This window comes from Cryptococcus neoformans, chromosome 4 (genome assembly GCF_000149385.1).
Source record: "Cryptococcus neoformans var. neoformans B-3501A chromosome 4, whole genome shotgun sequence".
Lineage (NCBI taxonomy): Eukaryota > Fungi > Basidiomycota > Tremellomycetes > Tremellales > Cryptococcaceae > Cryptococcus > Cryptococcus deneoformans.
The window spans coordinates 1,502,242-1,515,533 of NC_009180.1; the positions used below are offsets into that span (position 1 = coordinate 1,502,242).

The following is a 13,292-nucleotide window of genomic DNA, read 5'->3' on the forward strand; positions in this document are numbered from 1 at the left end:
ATTGTCGTATTAAGTACTGTATACGATCATCACATTTTATTTGGTGCTTACCTTTGTTCGCATAATCCCTGCGAGAAGGCGTACTATTTGAAGACTCCCTAGTGATCGTTGAGCCACTAGCATAGAGGCTTTCAAATTCAGTACTTGGCAATTCAATCTTGATGGAGCTCCAATTTGCTCTCCAAGACGATGTCGAGCATGTCAACAAGTACAGAAGGCACCCGGCCGTGAGGAAGGGCAAAATAATGCTTAATCGCCAGAGTAAAAGTTTTCCCTTGGAGAATTCTGGGATGGTGGCCACGAACGGTTGAGTGTCGAGATCGTTGGCGTCATCCGGTTTAAGTTGCAACTTAGAAGAGCTATAGCTTGCTTGCGCTCCCGCAGATTGATGATTGCTCTTTTCTTTCGAGCCTTTCCGCTTAGCGCCTACCTCTTCATCGGCAAGTGCAGTCCATGCCCTATCACGTTCTTGGTCTTTCTGCGCCTTGCCAAATAAACGCATGATAGGAGACATCTTAGATCATATTGGTAAAGCCGTGGGGTGTCGATGGCAATCAGTAGGACAGGATGCAACCGACTTGTGTAGACATGAAGCTATTATGTGACCAGAAGATACTAACCGGGACTAATGAAAGGAAGCGCACGTTCACTTTACATAGGGTCGAAACACATAATTGTAATACGAGGAAAAGTCGCATACAAAGGATCCATGGTAGGGTCTTTGTTAAATGGGGCAACTGTACTTGAACAGGTACTTTATCATACTGGAGGACGATATCCTAAATCGATCACAACCTTATGACACAAGAACACTATTGGTGAGACCTGATTATGTGTATCAGTGATCCTCTAAACACTTTAATAATTTGGCAGCTGTCAGACAAATAGCTCACACTCATTCAGGTTGACCGCCACCACCGGCACTAGCTTCCATACCAGCCCCTCCGCCACTTGTTATAGGCTGAGCATGTTCCACTACCAACTTCGGTCCTTCATACATCCTGTTAACTTCTGAAGCCCTCTCAAGTATCTCAAGTTGAGTCTTTTGCTGTTCGTAAAACTGAGCAAGTCTGGAAGGGTCTATAGGATCTGAAGGTGCCGAACCAGCGGGTGGAGCTAATGAGGCAAGGACGGGTTTGAATACTTCGTCGGCTCTTCGAAGAAAGTATTTATGAAAGTTATAAGAAGTGAAGCGCTGGGACGCATTGACAGTGGCTGAATAGAGGCTCTGAATTTGTTGAACTGTGGGTGCTGGAGGCATGATGCTGAAAAATGAAAGCATATCAGTTTTTTTTTGGATTCCGGATGTTCTATGCGTTCAACAGACAAGACAGTTTTAGAAAGCTCTGTACTCACATTATTGCACTGACACTGTTTTAGCTAATTGGCGATGATGATAGAAAGAGTAAAAACGAGATTGAACCACGTTAGCGAGCGAGAGGTGTGGCGACGTAAATAGTACTCGTAGTATAAGAAGAAGAGTATAATTAACATATACTGCAGGCAGTAGTACGAGTTGTTGTATGACAGTCGGGGTGTTCCGCCACCAGCAGCCGCCACACATCATCATCATCATTTATCACGTTTGTCACGGTGTGTGGTGGTTGTTGACGACGATGATTGAAGACGATTGCGTTGGTCGTCTATGAAAGATGGTGACAACGAGGAGGCACTGGGACTGCGATGACACCGTTATTGTATTACCATCACGCACCACTACTGCGTACGCACTTGTACTATTATATGATTGATCACAAATGAAACGTTCACAAATGAGACATCAACGCAGGCAAATTTTACATGCAACGTTTTATCAATGCAATTCGGAATTACTTAGTTATGTATGTGACAAGGCAAAAACATCAGCGAATGTGTCCGTTGTCGGTGCCGTACACTCTTCAGTTTCCATCAGCCAATACATAGTAGTAGTGTCGGTGGTATAACGTGTAATAATGTAAGTACAGAGCACAACTTGCATAAGAAAGTATCTGGTTTCTGAGAAGAAAGAAAAGGAAATCTGCCTGCGTGTAGGCCTGCTCATCGCTCCCCCAGAAAGCGAATGACACCAGCACTGTGGAGACATAAGGACAAAGACGTATTTCGAGATAATAACACTGCATCTTGAATTAATATCCTCACCAATACTTCCGCGTCTTATAATTCTTTCTTCTGGTCATTTACGGCCCGCTCAGGAAGCTGCACTTCTATTTCCTCTTGCTGGCCAGTTGAATTGTTCGCATCGCTCTGAGAAACTGCTGTTGGCGTCTTACCCTTGCTCTCTAGTTCAGCCGCCCACAGAGCGGCGCCTATAGCGGTAGTAACTGTTAAGGAGTTAGTAACAAACTGACATTTGAAGTATGTTAATACACACAAGAGAACACAATTGACACAATGGGAATTAAATTCAGCGCCATAGCCATGGTACCAAACCTGACAGAATGTTAGACACATGATTTATCCTAACACGGGAGAAACTGACATGAGGTAAGCACCGCGCCTCTTCTTAATAAAGGCCTGACGACGATCCTTATCGAAGTTTTTAAGCTGAAAGTAACGTGCGTGGAAGCCAGGCCCTGCCTTGTAGCCATTATAGCTACCGAAAATGAGGAAGGCTTCAACAAAAGAGAAAGCAGATAAGGTTTAAGGGGACTTACCCTAAAAAGAAGATAGTTCCAATCAAGGGAATGAAGTTCAAAGGCAAGGTGAGAAGATAACGAACAACGCTGTCCTGAAGACTCAAGTGTCAGAAAGATACCATGGTAGCCAGCTAATCATAATGGTGAACTTACGACATTGAAACGGGACAAAGGCTTTGTCATCAAAGTTCCCAACTGTTTGACCTTTCCCCCCTTGTTGGTAACTTGTCTACCATTTTCGACTAAAACAGAATGTCCTTTTTGTAAAAGAACCTTATGGATCAACATAAGCAAATTAGCTACAGTCAAAACAATCCATAACAGAAAAGCCTCACCGCATCGAATATGTCGACGGTAGCCTGAGCCACTAAGATTCCTCTGGTGAGGAACATGACCACTACAAAGGCTTCACCCAAAATGAGGGGAATCGCTAAAGCAAAGGCTATAGGCATGAACGTTCGTCAATGGTTGCTTTTGAGTGTGCCTGTAATGATGACAATACTTGCCTAGAGGTCCAGAGATTACCGCGAGTATTGCCACTTGGGGCAAATAAGCAAATGCGAACAGAGCCGCGATCACCCCCGCTGACATCAAAATCCCTTTAAATATTATGGGGAGCAGTGGTCTGATCAAAGTTGGGTCTACAAATTTCAAACGAGCAAAAGTAAGTCTATGAATGAGTCCAATAGCGGTTTTTGCACATACGAGAAAACAGATACAAAATACCCTACAGATGAAACTCATCAACAACTTGACTTTATGATGCCAGGAATCAACAGCACTGAGATCTCATATTTCTCTACCCTCTTCCATTCAAAGACTCACCAAAAGGGGATAGATCCAAGCCCCACTACTCAGACCATCTTGGGCTATAGCCCCTACTTCTTGTACCTGACGTCGGGCTGACTCGGTCGCTGTTCCACCCGGCAGTTTCAGTCGCTGTGATCGTTTGCGTGTCTGAGAAGACGACATGGTCGAGAGTTTGAGGTGCTAGCGTATGTCGAGGGAGTATTAGTGAGAATGAAGAGCAAAGGCGTTGTTCAATTCAATGATTCAACTTTCCCCTAGTGTGCATGTTAGCGGCTGGAACTTCACCAATGAATGCCTTTTATATGCAACATAATATAAGTAGCTTTTAGTAGCTTACACATATTCGTTCGCTGGTGTTTGGTGGAGAGAGTCGTTATAGGTATATATGCATGACGAGCATGACGTCAGAGGAGTAGGGTGGATTTTTTACGTAACAGTACTGATTTACAAAGAGGTGACGTGTTATTGTTGTTGTTTCTTTTCTTCGTCGCCGCCGCCGCCGCCGCCGTTATTGCTGCTGCTGCTTCTTGCGTGTTCCTGCTCCGTCGCCGCCACTCGCCAGCAACGGCAACCGTCACGACGAGCAATACTACTATCAAAACGATATTCCTAAAAACCCGCAATTGCTTGCGCTCAAGCTGATCGGTCAGCCAACGACACTCCCAATTTCTACTTATCACCTAGACTACCCACCGAAAGTCGCCGATTCCTATAATTCTTTTCCGACTTCAGAAGCTGCTTTTATGATGTCCACTGATAAAGAGCTGTATAAGCTCGAGCTTCTCTCGCTTGTATCGAAGGTGTCCCAGGAGCTCTTCAACCACACTAAGCTTCAAGACAAAAAACTAGCTGAATTTGTGATAGCAGTAGGTCTCTCCTTTCTCTTTCCTCTGTGGAGGTTCTGACTCATTACAGCTTCACGAACAAAGTAAAACAACTGAAGCGTTCCAGAAGAAGCTCAATGAGATCGGCGCAGACTTTCCCGAATGGTTTGTCAAGAATCTCGACAGACTGATCGTTACCATGCACCCCAAGTATAAGAGGAAAGCGGCCAAGATGAAAGCCTCGAAGCAGTCAGGAAAGTCTGACGATGGGCAATCTGTCATGGAGGAGCAGAAGCAACTTCAGGCGAGAAAGTTTCCCGGGTTGTCCATGCCTGACCAAGATTGGAAGCCTGCCGAGAAATATGTCGACGAAAGGGCCGCAAAAGAACCGCACGAGACCCTTCCGGAATCACTTTCGACCAGTGATACTATGGCCCAGTTAGAGTCGATCGCGTCTCGCCGAAATAGACCGGCGGCTGAGGATTTCTTGGACGGGGAGCCTGCTGCGAAGAAATTGCGGAGTGCCACTAGCAGTGGTCATGACGGGTCGTCAGGACGACGGGGCGGATATGAAGGAGGCAGCTTTAGAGATTCTTTTAGACATGGGCGTCCGACGGTTGATGAGAGGCCCGTACTCTACAAGATCTACAATGGCACTATCGCGAATATCACCGATTTTGGGGCTTTTGTAACTTTAGATGGCGTAGAAAGAAAAATCGATGGTAATCAAAGGTCAAATGAAGGTAAGTTATCCCAATCGTGCCTTCCCATGCTTGATTTGAACTGACACTTTCAGGCTTAATCCATGTATCGAATATTACAAATGGAAGAGTTAACTCACCCCGAGACTTCCTTAAACGGGGTCAACGAGTCAAAGTCAAAGTTATGGCTGTCAGTCCTAAGATCGGTCTAAGTATGAAGGATGTCGATCAGAACACTGGTGATGATCTTTCGTGAGTGCAAGTGTATGCTGCACCTGCTTTTTGTTGACTTAGTTATAAGCCCACATCTTACTGTCAAGACTGCTGAAGAGGCCGCAGTGCAGCAGCAAAGGATGTCATCTTATGCAGCTAGTGGAAGTAACAGCACCCCCCTCTTAGCAGTTGATGAGCGGCAGCGATCTAGTGCAAAGAGATTATCAAGTCCCGAGCGGTTCGAGATTAAACAGCTCATAGCCAGTGGGGCCGTATCTGCAGCAGATGTGAGTATTCCTACTGTACGCGAGAATAATGGGCTGATGGGATTGCAGTACCCTGATCTTGATGAAGACTTCAGCACTAACGTCGCCAATCATGAGATTGAAGAAGACATTGATGTCGAAGTTAATGAAGTCGAACCGGCGTTCTTATCGGGCCAGACCAAAGTCACCCTGGAACTCTCTCCTGTTAAAATCATCAAAGCACCAGACGGGTAATGTTCATTCTGTTCGATATACACGACAATTTTGTTGATCACCGTTTTAGCTCACTTAACCGTTCTGCTTTAGCAGGCGCTTCATTGGCGAAAGAAAGACGTGATCTCAAACGTTTGGAAGCGAATGAGCAGGCCGACGCAGAGACCAGAGAGATCAACCAGCCTTGGCTTGATCCCATGGCTAACCAAAACGAGCGGCAGTTTGCATCAGACATCAAAGGGAACCTGCTTGGCCAAAAGGCCGCTCAAATGCCTGCCTGGAAAGCTGCAAATAAAGTTGTGTCGTATGGCAAGATCACTTCTATGAGTATACAAGAACAAAGACGCAGTCTGCCCATCTACAAATTACGGGAGCAGTTGGTCGCCGCTATTCGAGATGTGAGTACCTTCTTGTTCACTTTCAGTCAATCGAATACTCATGTGCATTCGTAGAATCAAATTCTTGTTGTAGTTGGAGACACTGGGTCTGGGAAGACTACTCAAATGGCGCAATACCTCGCTGAAGAGGGATTCCTCGAAAAAGGGCGTTTGGGATGCACTCAGCCGCGAAAGGTTGCTGCTGTTTCTGTCGCTAAGCGTGTTGCAGAGGAAGTGGGTTGTCGACTCGGGGCTGAAGTCGGCTACACTATCCGTTTTGAAGATATGACCAGTCCTGAGACCAAGATCAAGTACATGGTCAGTCGTTTCAGCTTTTACTTTGACTATGACTAACTTCCTATGTAGACCGATGGTATGCTTCTTCGTGAATTGCTGGTTGATCCGGATTGCTCGAAATACTCTGTGATTATGCTTGATGAAGCGCACGAGCGCACAATCGCAACTGACGTCCTCTTCGGTCTCCTGAAAAGTAGGTTAAGCTCCTGATGTTACTCGCCATGATGCTAATACTGTTATTAACAGAGGCTTGCAAACGACGCCCAGATCTTAAGCTAATATGTACTTCTGCCACACTGGATGCTGCCAAGTTTGCGACCTACTTCTGGGGTTGCCCAATCTTTACCATTCCTGGCCGAACATACCCCGTCGAGACACTTTATACAAAGGAGCCTGAGCCCGACTACCTGGAGGCCTCTCTCATCACCATCCTTCAAATCCATCTCATGGAACCAGCAGGCGATGTTCTTCTTTTCCTTACAGGTCAAGAGGAGATCGATACAGCATGTGAGGTTCTATATGAGCGAGTCAAGGCATTGGGTCCTCAAGTTCCAGAGCTTCTCATTTTACCGGTATATGCTGCACTTCCCTCTGAGATGCAGTCACGCATCTTTGAGCCAGCCCCACCTGGTGCACGTAAGGTGGTCATCGCAACCAACATTGCAGAGACCAGTATCACCATTGATGGCATATACTATGTCATTGATCCTGGTTTTGCAAAGCAGAATGCTTATGACCCAAAGCTTGGTATGGATTCTTTGATAGTCACTGTGGGTCTTCATATCAGTTGTCATGAACAAACTAATGTTGTGTAGCCGATCTCCCAAGCGCAAGCACGTCAAAGAGCTGGGCGTGCCGGCCGCACGGGCCCTGGCAAGTGCTATCGTCTCTACACAGAGGTCGCCTACCGTAATGAAATGTTACCCAACCCAATTCCTGAAATCCAACGAACCAATCTTGCATCTACTATTCTCACTCTGAAAGCAATGGGAATCAACGATCTTATCAGTTTCGATTTCATGGATCCTCCTCCAGCAGCAACCATGTTAACAGCTTTAGAACAACTTTATGCTCTTGGTGCCTTGGATGATGAAGGGCTGTTGACCAGGATTGGTCGAAAAATGGCAGATTTTCCTCTAGACCCTCCTTTATCCAAGATGCTTATCAAATCTGTTGATTATGGATGTTCTGAAGAAGCCTTGACAATTGTGGCTATGCTGCAAGCTGGGGGCCAAGTATACTATCGACCCAAGGACAAACAGACTCAAGCGGACGCCAAAAAGGCTAAGTTTCATCAGCCAGAAGGTGACCTTCTTACATTACTTGTGAGTGATCCATAATTTAATTACATCAGGCATGGAGAGTAGTACTGAATTAAAGTTGTTAGGCTGTCTATAATGGATGGAAAAACTCGAAATTCAGTAACCCATGGTGCTTCGAAAACTTTATTCAAACACGAGCCATGAAAACAGCGCAAGATGTAAGAAAACGTGGGTGTAAAATTTTTGTCAATGTTATTGTTGGTTATGAAGCTGATTTTTTTAATCAGAGTTGATTGGAATTATGGATAGATATAAACACGATCTTGGTAGGTCCTTATCGCCATCAAAGCCTCTTATGTGTTTACAACTCTTTATAGTGTCATGTGGTACCAATTACAACCGAGTACGGATGGCCATTTGCTCTGGATTCTTCAGAAATGCTGCCAAGAAGGGTAAGCTTGTCTTTTTCATGGTGATGTTTGTTCTCATGTGCTGACGATCTGTTCCAGACCCCACTGAAGGTTATAAGACACTTGTTGAGGGTACACCTGTCAGCATTCATCCCTCAAGTGCCTTGTTCCAGCGACCCCCTGAATGGTGTGTGTATTATGAACTGGTTCTTACTGCCAGTAAGTCTAACTGTACTAAGGTATTTCAATAAATGCTCATCAGTTTCACAGAGGAATACATGCACCAGGTCACTGTTATTGAACCAAAATGGCTTTCTGAAGTGGCACCAACATTCTTCCGTATTGCTGATCAAAACAAGATTAGCAAGCGTAAGGCATCTGAGAAGATTGAGCCTCTGTTTGATCGTTTTGCTGCAGATAAAGATGACTGGGTATGTATGTTCTGGACTGGTGATCCAACATGAGCTGATGTAAAAACCTGCAGCGTCTCAGCAAGCAGAAGAAAGCAGCTCGCTCTTCACAGACTTTTGGTTGATCCATATTCCCTATCATATTTCAAAAATACAATTACATCATTTCTCTTTAGCTTTCTGGATCCAAGGGTTCCAAATTAGTAAACAAAAGATGCATTGCCAAAATGCCATTGAAATTTTTTTGCCTTCCAATGGCTCTGGTGCAGCTATTTGTTAATCTCATTTCTCAAAAACATGGGGTGACAGACAAGGTAGTATCAGACTGAGGCTCCATCTTCTAGATCTGAATGGTGAAGAGTTTGCTAAGCTTGTAGGAATGTCAACAGTCTATTCACCACCTTATCATCCACAGAGCCACAGTTGGACTGAACAAGTGAACCAACAATTTGGGCAATATCTGAGCCTTTAACATCATACAACATGGATGATTGGAGCCAGCTCCTACCATGCGCTGGGTTCACTTACCACAACTTACACAGCCGAACAACAAGGTTATCACCCTTTGAAGCACTGTATGATTGTAATGTCCATTTCTGATTTCACAACAATTAAGGGCAGGCTGGAAGCTGCCAGAGAGAATCATGTCAATTACAAGCATTTGAGAGGCATAGGGGATAACAGAGAGTGCATGAGGCAGGCTAATAGACAATTTGCAATGCAGCCTAACAACCATCATCTACTTCCCCTTCACTCACTATGAGTGACCAGATCTTTCTTAGCACCAAAAACCTTCCACTTGAACATTAATCTCCCAAACATGAGACTCAATTCATTGGTCCCTATCTTGTCATTTGTTGTCTGAAATGTCATCAAACTAGACCTGTGCTCAACTGTTCACACCAGTCTCATCATTTGTCATGAGCCTGCAACTATGACCTGTAAGGCTCCCAGCAAGCTGACAGAGCCTGCACAGTCAGTTTCATTTGGTTGTGAACACATGCTGGTTTTATTTTCCATTTTTTTATTTTTTATTTTTTTGCTTTCATCTCTCACATGCGGCCAACACCCGAACTCAGCCTCTCCGCAGCATCAGCCGAATCTGTGTAACCTTAAGATGAGCCGCGGAAGACCTTGAAAACTGTTCGAGGGTCTGTGAATGTCTGCGGGGGCCGCCGAATTTGCCCCTCGACCAGACATGGCGTTTACAAACTGCGTGAATATTAAATTAAAAGTTTCCAACGCCTGAAAATTCTGCGCACTAATTTACTGGGCCGTGGGCCACCTTGGGGGGACCTGGGAATGACCTTTGAATTGACCTTGTAAGGTGTTTCGACACCTGACCAAAACTCAGCTCCAAGCCTGTCGAGCACTTTTCATAAGTACCCTAAAAGGACTTATGCCACCTTCAAATGCATACATAAACTGCCATCAATTCCATTCCAAGCTTTTATTCTACCTGTATATGTATACATAACGTTCCATCAATCCCACTCTAGCCTGGGGTTCTTTCCCAACCAGTGACTAGGCTTGACTGGGATTGCAGTACCTTGATTTAGATTACCGTAGCCTTGTCACTATTTCAACAACCATCTGCTGGCTTTTCAATGGTGCACTGCAGGCTAGGAGAACTTTTGAATGTCGAGCAAAGCCATCTTCGTAGCAGGCATTATTTATACATTGGTTATATTAATACATATTTCATCCCCCAGCCCACCATCACTCCCCCCTCCTCTGCTGCGACCTCCTCCACCTCCACAAATCCTGCCACATGCTGCTAATCCTCCCATCCCCTTCTCCCCGGTCGTCTCGAGCATGGCTGGTATCCATCCAAGTCAGTGAGAGAAAACAAGCAGACAGGAAGGCCATGGACCTGTAGACTTACCCATCATAGAAGTCTATGATGGCCTGCTGTTCGACTTCCTCCAGACTTCGAAAAAAGAAAATGCCAGAATGATAGATTGTATCATGTATGGCTATATCGACATTGTCGATTTTCGGAGCCACAGAGAGAACAAAATGTACCTGAGCGGCGAGTTGAAACCGGTTAGTGGAAGTCTCTTGGTGAAATTTTCGTTATCCCACTCACGAGTGAGGCCGCGTACATAATGGTGGAGATCGAAGACGCAGTGGCCTTCGATCTTTGGGCAGTGGTGGGGGCCCCATAATGGCTGTTCCCTTTTTTAAGGGAGGCCGGACCCAAATTGAGGACTTGCAGGACCTATTACCATTGTAGCAATCAGTATCAGACTGTAATGGAAATTAGACACTCACTCAGGCTACGAGCTCACTTCTGAGAAATGAAACTCGATAGTTGCCGTCATCTTGAGGAGGCCATGAAAACAAGAACGAAGGTAGGCAACCAGGTAGATCCGACATATCAATGTCGGACGACGGGCCATCTTGCTCATCCAACTTTGATGCCATGAAGCTGTATGGATAACACTAAGCTTGCAAATAAGCCATAGAAGCCAAATCAACACACCTCGCCTTATCCGCGATAAACAAATTGCGTTCATTCAAAGGGACGTTTAGGCTAGCGGGGACCTCAGTTTTGAAGCCACCATGCGCTTCCTTGTCATAGCTATGATGGTCGAGTCGAAGAACCACATTTTCTTCATCATGTAAGTTGGCTGATGAGAGGATCTGTGAGAAGCTCTGCCGTATGTTCGATATATACATATGCTTGGCGTCAATGGCATGGTGGTGGATCTTGGGTAGCGTCCCATTAAATCAACATGAACATGGTATACTTTCTTTTAGCATAAAAGGATATGAAACTCACATAGCGAGCCACGGTGCCATAGACAGTGTTATCATCAGTTTTGTTCCGAGCAGAGGCAGGTAAAATGCCTTCGACTTCATCAGTAGGCTCATGATTAGCCAACACAATCTTGGAAGCGCTCGAAGAGGAGCAAGGACTTGGGCAGCTAGGCTGAGAGCGTCGTTGTAATACATCATCAACATGGCAGGCTCGCTGTAATATATGCCACTGTCAGTAAATTGCAGTTCTGCTATTGAAGCTCCATAAAAAGGGTCAGGTGTTCCTCATAGGACATCTCACTTACATGTCCAAGAATTGCGCATACTTCTCAAGAATATCATCACCTGTGGTGTTTGTAAACCATATATCAGGGGAAATTTCTCCCTCTTCCATTTCTAGGATGGATGAGTTAAGGTAGTGTTTGTACCTAAGGGAACACAATATCCCTCCAGTATATGAGGATGTGTGGATTGAATAGTAACGAGCAACAAGTCTGCAACAACGGTCAAGAACAGTCTTGAAGGGACTCTTGTACTCTTGTCTGCAAGTAGTGGGGTAGTAATGACAGCCATTCCGCAATTGGATCACATCAGCGTCAACTCATCTTTGAATTGTTTATTTTACTTGACATAAATGGGACTTACTTGGCCTTCAGGATGCTGTATATTTCCTCAATATTGGTGTCGATAGGAGACTCTGGGAGATCTTTGCATATGTGAGTTGTTGGCCAGGGAGAAAATCGTGACCTGTCTGTAACCGAATCCCTAGTGATTTGGCTGGGTTGTCCAATTTCCCTGGAGGATGTCTGTTCCATATTTTGAAGAGGCTAAACAATAAACCAACACGTTGAGCATCGACAAAGATATGATGAGAAACACTGCATGGCCAAAATGACTCACTGTATTAGTGGAATCATGGATAGGAACAGCTGAGGCGCTGGATGAATTGCCTCTTGATATGCCCCTGCTACCGGTACTATGGGTTTCTTGGGAGGTTTGTTGAGAAGCGTTGCTGGCTCTTTCTGCAGTCGGGTTTGAAGGACATTGTACACCGTTTCGCCTCACAACCGTGACCGGGCGGTTCAAGCGGTCGCCTGGCCGCCGGCCATCCCTCGGTGAATGGCGACCATTATTATTAATCACTTCTGCCGTTGTTCTTATCTGGGGGAACTATATATTTATAATTTTTCCGGTAGCAGCGATCGTTTATTAATTACAAGATAATTTTAATAATTGAAGTATGTATAAGTAACTCACAACTGATAGTCGATGATTGGCCTTGAGGGCTTTATGAGGGCGCTGCGACTCAGCATCGTCTGCTGATTCTAAATCATCCGATTCTATCCCATTCAGTTCTGAAAAATTCCATTCAGCTATTCGACGATTAATAACCAAAGATGAGTGACTCTACCTTGCTCCTCTGCATCTGTGCCTGATTCCTCGCCAATCCCATCCAAGGAATCGGAGTCTTCATCTCCGAAGCATTTGTCATGCCCAACGGCTTCGCCTGCGCCACGTGGTCTAGCGCTGCTGGCCTGTTGAAGAGATTTTTTGGCATGTGTTCTTGATTGTAGGGTCTTTGAATACTTGCTGCTGATATGTGTTTGTGACTGGTTACCTTCCTGAGGCTCGAGGTGCGGATCAATAAGGCTACGCTGGGTTAATGCCGCCTGCGAGTTCTTGGAGGCAGAGGTATTCAAAGGATATCTTCTTGGAGGCATTGCTGTGACTTGCTGGAGATAGGAAAGAGAAAGAGAAACAAGGAAACAAAACAAAAGAACCCCTTCATTGTTTGGGACAAACAAAAGAACACACGTCTTGGTGTACGCGCCATCTTCAGATCTTAACTTAAAAAGTCCTCGATGGAACGGATCTCCATACAGCTGAAGTCATACGTAATAGCGCTAATAGCTGGTACACCCGCCTGAAGAGGGCCGGCGAAGAACTGCTGTCAACCGAAATTTCTAGCCGCATTAACGATCATTAAGATATTGATATCCTCGCCTTAAGTCCATTTTATCTGGTGTGGATTGTGATATAAGTCAGATCCCTTAATCGAATTTCTTGACTTGGTACTCTATAGAAATGAACCACATTTCTCGACATGAGA

General features: G+C 45.1%; 6 protein-coding genes across 6 annotated transcripts in view; 1 reads left to right on the plus strand and 5 right to left on the minus strand.

Annotated features, from left to right (window-relative positions):
* Positions 1 to 514, minus strand: part of CNBD5370 (hypothetical protein) — a gene marked incomplete at both ends in the record, with an annotated part of 1,009 nt that extends 495 nt beyond the window's left edge. Inside the window, one exon of the mRNA XM_770715.1 lies at positions 52 to 514. Coding sequence (XP_775808.1) covers positions 52 to 514 — 463 coding nt within the window. The remainder of the gene's footprint in view (positions 1 to 51) is intronic.
* A 381-nt stretch (positions 515 to 895) lies between these two features.
* Positions 896 to 1,261, minus strand: CNBD5380 (hypothetical protein; the record flags this gene model as incomplete). The annotated part of the gene is made up of 1 exon (XM_770716.1): positions 896 to 1,261. One exon carries the CDS (start codon positions 1,259 to 1,261, stop codon positions 896 to 898), a length of 366 nt encoding a protein of 121 aa, XP_775809.1.
* Positions 1,262 to 2,154: 893 nt separating this feature from the next.
* CNBD5390 (hypothetical protein) lies at positions 2,155 to 3,608 on the minus strand (the record flags this gene model as incomplete). Its single annotated transcript, XM_770717.1, has 9 exons — positions 2,155 to 2,321; positions 2,372 to 2,430; positions 2,480 to 2,593; positions 2,655 to 2,728; positions 2,790 to 2,909; positions 2,972 to 3,078; positions 3,143 to 3,277; positions 3,342 to 3,363; positions 3,462 to 3,608. 9 exons carry the CDS (start codon positions 3,606 to 3,608, stop codon positions 2,155 to 2,157), a joined length of 945 nt encoding a protein of 314 aa, XP_775810.1.
* Positions 3,609 to 4,189: 581 nt separating this feature from the next.
* Positions 4,190 to 8,544, plus strand: CNBD5400 (hypothetical protein; the record flags this gene model as incomplete). The annotated part of the gene is made up of 16 exons (XM_770718.1): positions 4,190 to 4,312; positions 4,362 to 5,013; positions 5,067 to 5,223; positions 5,273 to 5,471; positions 5,520 to 5,680; positions 5,734 to 6,061; positions 6,116 to 6,358; positions 6,407 to 6,530; positions 6,584 to 7,107; positions 7,153 to 7,662; positions 7,725 to 7,827; positions 7,887 to 7,925; positions 7,977 to 8,051; positions 8,109 to 8,228; positions 8,280 to 8,440; positions 8,494 to 8,544. 16 exons carry the CDS (start codon positions 4,190 to 4,192, stop codon positions 8,542 to 8,544), a joined length of 3,570 nt encoding a protein of 1,189 aa, XP_775811.1.
* Positions 8,545 to 10,138: 1,594 nt separating this feature from the next.
* On the minus strand, positions 10,139 to 10,526 carry CNBD5410 (hypothetical protein; the record flags this gene model as incomplete). The annotated part of the gene is made up of 3 exons (XM_770719.1): positions 10,139 to 10,238; positions 10,305 to 10,444; positions 10,509 to 10,526. 3 exons carry the CDS (start codon positions 10,524 to 10,526, stop codon positions 10,139 to 10,141), a joined length of 258 nt encoding a protein of 85 aa, XP_775812.1.
* A 424-nt stretch (positions 10,527 to 10,950) lies between these two features.
* Positions 10,951 to 12,903, minus strand: CNBD5420 (hypothetical protein; the record flags this gene model as incomplete). The annotated part of the gene is made up of 7 exons (XM_770720.1): positions 10,951 to 11,131; positions 11,205 to 11,396; positions 11,488 to 11,724; positions 11,828 to 12,009; positions 12,083 to 12,352; positions 12,440 to 12,537; positions 12,594 to 12,903. The coding sequence occupies 7 exons, from the start codon at positions 12,901 to 12,903 to the stop codon at positions 10,951 to 10,953; spliced, it is 1,470 nt and encodes a 489-aa protein (XP_775813.1).
* Between the last annotated feature and the right edge of the window lie 389 nt (positions 12,904 to 13,292).